The sequence below is a fragment of the Echinops telfairi genome, unplaced genomic scaffold (genome assembly GCF_000313985.2).
Source record: "Echinops telfairi isolate 266 unplaced genomic scaffold, ASM31398v2 ScPeMD7_3533;HRSCAF=4204_0, whole genome shotgun sequence".
Classification (NCBI taxonomy): Eukaryota; Metazoa; Chordata; class Mammalia; order Afrosoricida; family Tenrecidae; genus Echinops; species Echinops telfairi.
Genome location: NW_022107431.1, coordinates 78,540,386 through 78,549,002, shown reverse-complemented (window position 1 = coordinate 78,549,002; position 8,617 = coordinate 78,540,386). Strand labels below are relative to the sequence as shown.

At 36.5% G+C, this 8,617-nt stretch overlaps 1 protein-coding gene across 1 annotated transcript in view; it reads left to right on the top strand.

The window, feature by feature from the left end:
* Positions 1-8,617, top strand: part of ASCC3 (activating signal cointegrator 1 complex subunit 3) — a 365,946-nt gene that overhangs the window by 81,518 nt on the left and 275,811 nt on the right. The window contains exons 9-10 of the mRNA XM_045294314.1: positions 3,522-3,722; positions 4,168-4,308. Of these exons, the coding sequence (XP_045150249.1) occupies positions 3,522-3,722; positions 4,168-4,308 (342 nt within the window). The remainder of the gene's footprint in view (positions 1-3,521; positions 3,723-4,167; positions 4,309-8,617) is intronic.

The window sequence follows — 8,617 nt, the reverse complement described above, 5'->3', positions numbered from 1 at the left end:
AAAATTTTTTAATTTACTTAAATGGTTCTATATTTCTACTGGACAGTGGTAAATAAGATGGGGATGGGGTAGGGCAGTTTGAGAAAAGATTTAATTGGTTTGTTAACTTTTTTATTTACCCCAGACCCTAAGGGTAGAATATGAGAGTAAGTTACAAAAAACCAAATACTGCTTCTAGGATTCCAGTTCATATGCACATGGGTTGCTTCCAAAGAAAACACATTTACATGTGTGCCTTTGTAATCAGTGGGTGGCGTTGTTTTAGCTTTTGCTTTTTGTACTCCAAAAAGGTAATCATGATCGATTTTTTTCCATTGGATATGAACATTGGGTGAACATGGGAGCTTATTATGAAGAAATTGTAACAGAATAGACAACTATGTTGCTGAGGAAAAGGTCAAGAAAGTTGTACCAAAATTATTTTTCCCCCGTCATGACAATGCGTCTGCTCTTTTACTGTGGTTAGCAAGGGCAGTCTTAAGAAGGTATCATTGGGAAACCTTGCCCCATCAACTATGCGGCCTTAATTTTGTCTCTTCAGAATAATTTTGTTCCCCAAGCTCAAAAAACATTTAAAGGAAACATTATTTGAGACCTCTTTGGTTCTAAAATTGCTGTTATGGCGTGTATGAACCAAAGCACACAGAGCTCTTCCGAGAAAGATGGAAGAGGGTCAGAATACAGACCGATGTGGAGGAGATGCTGAGAAACAGCAGCGTCACGTTCTGATCTTTAGGTTTAATAAAGGTTTCTGTGATTTTATAACAATGCTTTTGACTTATCCTGGTGATATTCTGTCTTCTGTTTTACATAGTAATGTGTGACAGGATGAGGTTTGAAATTCATTTTTAACTAGTTTATTTTAACTCATGTTTTGTCTTTCTAAATATGGTCAAGATACCTACCCCAGTATATTTTCACTGTCTACCGGACCATATATTAAAATAGTTAACACCTTGTCTTAATCCTTAACCCTGAGAATTCTGAACTTCTCTTTCTAAAGTCAAAACTGAGAGAGTTCATAAGCTGTAAGGAGGCCAAGAATTAGAAAACAATTTGTCATAATGTGGTGATTCGAATATTGCTGTGATGCTGGAAGCTGTACTAATAGTGCTTCAAATACCAACAAGGTCCTCCATGGTGAACAGGTTTCAGTACAACTTCTAGACTAAGACTAAGAAGAAGGAATCATCAGTCCACTTCTGAGGCGTTATCCACTGAAGACATTGTGACTGGCAGTGGGGCATTGTCTGATACAATTCTGAAAATTATGCATAAGTTAAAAGACCCTCACAATATCACTGGTGTCACAATATGACTGGCCTTCCCAGACTGAATCTTAATGATGTGGATGGAGCTTGCAAGACCGTTAATTTGGAACTCAAAATGATTAAGAAATAGCTGCAAATGTCCACTGACAACCAGAGCATAAAATGTACGATATATAAATCTAGAAAAGCTGGAAATTATAAAAATGAAATGGAACCAGTAAAAATGATATAACAGGCATTAGTGAGCTGAAATGCACTGGTATTGGACCTTTTTAAATTAAACAATTAAAATTTTTAAATTTAAAAAACAAATTTATGATGCTGTTTATAACAAAGAGAAATGGCATCATATTTATCGTCAAATACATTTCAAGATCTAGCTCAAAGCTGCTTGTTATCACATCTGTATAACATCTGTATAACATCTTTATTACTACAATAGACCAATTAATACTTTGTTTTTTTTGTTAAGTGCCATTGAGTCAGTTCCCGCTCATAGGGGCCTTACTTACAACAAATCACACAGCTCGGTCCTGCCCATCAGTACACTTGTTGCTACTTTTGAGCCCATTGCTGTAGCCACTGGGCTAATCCATCTCCTTGGTGATCTTCCTCTTTTTCACTGTGCTTCTTTCTACTTTGCCAACCTTGATGTCCTTCTCCAGGGACTGGTCTCTCCTGATAAAGTGTCCAAAGGATGTGAGACAAAGTCTCGCCATCTTCTCATCCAAGGAGTCTTCTGGCGGGTCAACTTCCAAGGCAGATCTGTCTGTTCTTCCGGCAGCCCTTAGTGCTTTCAGTGTTCTTCGTCAGCTCTGTAATTCAAATGCAACAGTTCATCCCTGTTGGAAGAACTACAACCAGAATCCTTTGCAGCCAGGATATCAAGACTTCATCTCACAATCTTACAGCACCTAAGAACAAGAACAGCCTTAAAGGGACAACAGAATCCAGTGTTAATTTTAAATTCTTGGTATAAACGTCCATTGAGTTGGCCCATGATTAGAATCCAATCCTGCTGGATCCTGCACCATTCCCACCATTGCTTATAGAGCAAACCATTGTGATCCATAGGGTTTTTATCAGCTGATTCTCAGAAGGAGATCAAGTCTTTCTTTTTGATGTGACTTAGTTTGTGCTCTGCTTGTATTTGTTCAGCATCAGAGCGGACGGAAGGTGCTGGCCATTTGTGAGACATATTGGCCATTGATCAAACCAGAATTTCCTATATGGGGGTGAGAATTCTACCAGCGAACCACCCAAAAGCCCCATCTTAAATACTTAATGCTATTCGATCAACTAACAAAAATACTTACATATGCTTATTTTAGACAGTTAATGTGGTATTTTTAGAATGTAAATTGTTTAGAATAAAATTGTATTTTATTTTAGAATAATTTTGAATAAAATTTTTAGAATGTAAATGTAAAATTTAAGGGGTAGCTAAACATAACACCCAGAGTATTCTTTTTTATAAATTGTGTATTTAAGAGCAGCCTTTGAATCAGTATTTGATAAGAGCTATGCAGAATTCCTGTATTTTCTATGCAATAGCATAGATTAATTATTAGTCCAAATGAAACCATTGAGTGAATATAATAGATAAATCAATAGTGTATTTTATCTTTTTTTAGTTTGAAGAAAAAATTGCTTTAATGCCAGTTGCCATCAAATTGAATAAAACTCTTTGTGACTACAAGCTGTGTCAAAAAATGTCATTGGGTTTTCAGAAGTAGATCAGCAGACCTTTTGAGGCACCTGTGGGTAGACTTGAGCCTCTAATCCAGTGGTTCTCAACCTTCCTAATGCCACGACCCTTTAATACAGTTCCTCATGTTGTGGTGACCCCCAACCAGAAAAATATTTTCGTTGCTACTTCATAACTGTCATTTTGCTACTGTTATGAATCGGATGACCCCTGTGAAAGGGTCGTTTGACCTCCAAAGGGGTCGCGACCCACAGGTTGAGAACCGCTGCTCTAATTTTTTTTGTTTAGCAATCATCCTCATTAATAGTTGACAACTGCACACAATGAACTGTATACAGTTAATGTAAAATGTGGTCAGTTTCACCCAAAACATAACTCCCTACTCCACTATGGCTCCTCTATTTTTAAAAAAAGGGTATAAATATGGGGTGGGGGGTTGTTTACTTCTATTTTCCACGAACTTTTTGAAGCACCCTCGTATCTGCATCTATACTTTTTCTGTGAGTACTTCAGGTGGTCACCATTATCTCTCCTTTCTGTAGATTGGGCAGCTGGCCTTTAAAGGAATGAAGAGACTCAATAGAATCCAGTCAATAGTATTTGAGACTGCCTACAACACCAATGAGAACATGCTGATTTGTGCCCCGACCGGAGCTGGAAAGACTAACATTGCAATGCTTACAATACTGCATGAGGTTCGCCAACATTTTCAACAGGGTGTTATCAAAAAGAATGAATTTAAGGTAGGAAACTAACAAGCCAAACAATTTACTGTAAAATAAAAATGATTTGGCAGGTGAATGTTATATGAATTCGGACGTTTTTCAGTGTATTACATTTGCAGTCACGTAAAGAATGCTGCTTGCTTTGCTTCATTACTATCAAGGCAATCCCTATTTGTGGTATGAAATCCTATTAGCGCTGTGAAAAGCTATGAAAATACATTTATCTTTGAGGCAGAACCAATTTTCAAAGTGATGAGGCTGTATAAACAAATTCCATTGTCCTTTAAACAGCTGCACACTTATCCAACAAAGATAAGTAGTTTTCATATATCACTATTAAGACTTTTCACTCAAAGTTTCTAGAACCATATTTCACAATACATTGTGATTTGTCTTGGCTACTGTGAAGCAAATGGCACCCTAGTTTGTGCTCGTTCATCAAGCTAGTGTTTCTTTGGTACAGATTGTATATGTTGCTCCAATGAAAGCGTTGGCAGCTGAAATGACGAATTACTTCAGCAAACGACTAGAGCCGCTGGGCATCATTGTGAAAGAATTGACGGGTGATATGCAGTTGTCAAAATCTGAAATTTTACGAACTCAGGTATGTTGTTTACATAGATCTTTTCTGTAGTATCACGTTTTTGTTTGTTTTTTAAATCCGGTCATTGTGAAATTTTTAAAGCAACCAAAACTTGAGTAGTTAATAATACATAATACAAACATAATGAAATTATTGTATATGTAATTACTTCTTAGCTCTGCAATACAAAAATGATTTCTGCCGATACCTTGTTCTTGTGGTGGTCTTTCTACCTTCTGTGAATCTGGGTGTGTCTTGAATATTGTTAGATTCTATTTGTGTGTTTTAAGTCTACTAACAGTAAATGTTGCTCTTTTGAAACAGTAGTGAGTGATGCTGTGGATGAGACTAGAGTTAAAGGTTAACAAGATATCACTAGCCTTCCAAACAATTAATAAGGAGGGTTCAATGCATTATGAAAGTTTTTTCCATTCTTTATTTCATCAAATGGAGAGTTATTAAATCAAACATTACATATACCACTATTGGGTAAAATGGATAACAATAGAAATGGTTACAATCCAGTTTCTGCCATCAAGAATTGTACTTTCCAACAGTGTAGCTACAATATACATTAGCACCACATCTGGATCATTATTAATGATAAAGTGATGTTCACAGTGCTCTAAAAAGAAAATAATCGAGGATAGGATATTAATAGTTTAGTTCAAGGGGTTTTGATGATATATAGATGATACAGCTTTTGAAACAAGTAATGGATACTGTTTTAGAACGTTATGAATTCTAACAAATTTCTACAAACTTGCTAGTTTGCAACAGGAATTTATTCTTTAATAATTCTAGAGGCCTGGAATCCAAAATGAAGATGTAGGCAGGTTTGATTTGGAGAGGCTTCATGCCCCTCCCAGGTACTGGTAACTGCCACCAATCCTCAGTATTTATGGCTTATATTTCTATCACACCATTCTCTCCCTCTGTCTATACACTGTTTCAGATAGCTAGACATTATCTGATTTCTTTAGCACACTATGCTACAACATCCATATCTTCAGTGATCTCTTCATGAGGGCAAGTACTGAATAGGGTCATAACATAAGAACTAATTATTTTAGATTAGGACTATGATTGGCTGAAATCATGGAATATGAAAATCCATTCATGTGCCTATGGTTTATATGCCTCTGGTTCACTTTAGAGACATTATTACCATTTTATAATAAAGAACATTATAAATGATCCCCATAGAGCATGAGGGAATTCTTTTGATCTTATCATTAATTATAATTTTTTACACTTGAATAGAGCAGAATTTAAAACACTTGACAAAAGAAATTTATATGTGCATAGGCCAGCTTTTTAGACCACAGTTCATGGATTGTTGACTTGTAGAGATTAAACTCTATAAATGACAAGACATTATTTACACAAGTAAAGCTGGGGATAGGGCAAAAATTTCAACAACACTCATTCATTTAGGCAGAACCCGTGCCTGCCAGACTTAACACATGTCATAAAAACTAAGAAAGCATTCAAATAGTAAATGTCTGGTAGTCCGGGCCACTGTGCATTGGGCAAACTTAGAGCAAGAGATCCGAACCAAAGACCGATGACCGCCGGTTTCATAACCTGAGGGTAGCAGTCATGTGCTGCTTCTCACACTGGATGAAAACTTTTGAAGTTGGAAGGAGATGAAAAAATTGACCTAAACGTTTATTACTTTTTATTACTTGAAAGTCATTCCCTTAAAACTATAAAAGGTAAGTTTGGGTTTTGGCAGTTTTCACTGCTACCCAAATTCAGGGCTTTTACCCCTCTTTCTACTTTGTTCTTTTTGTGTGCATCTGCCATTAATAGGCTCATTTTATTAAAAATCCTGCATTCTTTTGTTCATTCCACATTCTTAGAAGTAGCAGCTTTTGAAATGTGACCCATAATCCTCTGGACATCACCAAGATCCTTTCAAGGCTCTACTAGGTTAAAAAATGGTTTCATAGTAATGCTAATATTTTGACATTTTTATCACTATCATTCTCTTATAAGAATATGGTAATGCTTACTAGAGGTTACCTAATATGTGTTACAAAGATTTCTCAGTCTCAGTTTCTAATGTAGGATTATTGTTAAATTATATTCAATGTAATACAAATTAATTGTAGTGTCAATAATATTAAGTGTGTAAAGGAATAGTCCCGGGAGCTATTGTTTGAGATCAGCTACTGTTGGTGAAAAAAATCCCTTATATTTAACAATGTATTTTCTTTACAGTCTACAACTGGCCATTTTCAAGTTTACCTCCCAAGGGCTCCACATTACAAACTAAAGTCAGACCGATTTTGCCTTTTTTTCTCTCCAAGATTTGCTAATTTGCTATTCTTTTTTAAATGTCTTCTTTGAGCCATTGAAATGTATGCAAATCATTCCCATTTTTCAGAACCCAGAAATGAGTGCTTTATTCCTTCTTGTGTCCTATATTTAATTTATATTCATAAAAGAAAACTTACTCCAACAAGTCTGCACTTTTTTTTTACTTTTATTGAGGGATCTTACATATCTTATCACAATCCGTACATTCATCCAGTGTGTCAAGTACATTTGTACATATGCTGCCATCATCATTTTCAAAGCATTTTCTTTCTACTTGAGCTCTTGATAGCAGCTCCTCATTTTCCCCCTCCCCCCCCACCTACCCACTCTCATGAACCCTTGATAAGTTATAGATTATTGGTTTCATGTCTTACCTTGTCCTCTGTTGTCCTTCACCCACTTTTCTGTTGTTTGACCCCCTGGGAGGGGGTTATATGTTGATCCTTGTGATCGATTCTCCGCCTACCTTCCTCTTATCCTCCTGTTATCTCTATTCTTATTGTTGGCCCTGAGGGGTTTATCTATCCTGGATTCCCTATGTTGTGGGCTCTTATCTGTAGCAGTGTGCATGTTCTAGTCTAATACAATTTGTAAGGTAGAATCGAGGTTATGATAGTGGGAGGAAGGAAGCATTAAAGAACTAGAGGAAAGTTGTGTGTTTCATTGGTGCTATACTGCACCCTGACTGATTCATCCCTTCCTTGTGACCCTTCTGTGAGGGGATGCCCAATGTCCATCTGCAACCTTAATTCTTAACACAAAGATATAAGTACATAGATCTATTTCCCTATCATTATATATAAATATATTTGCATATGTACATGCCTGTAAATGTCCTCTGCCTCCTGGTTCTTTCCTCTCTTTTCTTTTACTTTTCTTTTGTCCCACCATCATATTCGGCTTTCATTTGGGTTTAGTAATTCCTCGCTGCTACATTGCCCTTGATTAAGTCCCACTAGCATCCTTCACCCTTCTCTCCATTGATTTTAGTTCACTTGTTGTTCCCTTGTCCCTGGGTTGGGTCCTCCCCACTCCTTCCATTTTCTCACTTCCCTTTTGCCGTATCCCCCAGAGCCATTGATCCCATTCTTTTCATCTCCAAATTGTTGATCCCGCCTATCTTATCTAGATAGACATGCAGAGACATTTATAAGTGAAAAAAACAGGCAAAACAAAACAAAACAACAGAGGAAGTAAAAAACCAACAAAACAATAACAACAACAACAAAAAGCCACTGACAAAGATGAAAAGCCTATAAAAGTCTGCACTTTTGAACCTGCTGTTATCTTAGGAATCTGGATTACTTGCATATAAAATTCTAATTGTTCTAGTTAACTGTATCCAACTGTGTTACATTAATGAAAGAACGTTTATAAAAAAGAAGTGGCATTTAAATTGAAATTTTGAGCTGATCACTATACTCAGTGCATATATATACCCTTATTTACAACTCATAAGAACCCTATTGGGTAGTGTCACCATTTTATAGATAAAGGAATTAAAACTTATAGAAATTTATGTAGGTTTATTTTTTACAAAGGTGTATGAATCTATCCTCTCTCGACCTATGTGCCTGTCTGCATTTTGCTACTCTAATCTGTATTATTTGTCAATAGCAGTTATGCCTATAACTGTATGTGCAGGGAGCACATACATGGCCTTAGTAGAGTAGTTTATAAGTTGACTTGAACCTCATGTGTCATCTTTATTCTCCTCCAATATAGCCCTACCATAGTGATACTAAATTCTCTAAATTAGAAACTACATAGGTAACTACCTTCGTCCTGTCCTGCCTAGTCTCATAGATTCTCACAGATTAAGACCATGTTGTTGTCACTACCTTCAGAAACAGCAAAGCAGAGGGATAATACAAAGTATTGTGTGCTCACCTCCATGATACGATCGCTGAAGACAAGTGGGTGCATAAGCAAATGTGGCGAAGAAAGCTGATGGTGCCCGGCTATCAAAAGATATAGCGTCTGGGGTCTTAAAAGCTTGAAGGTA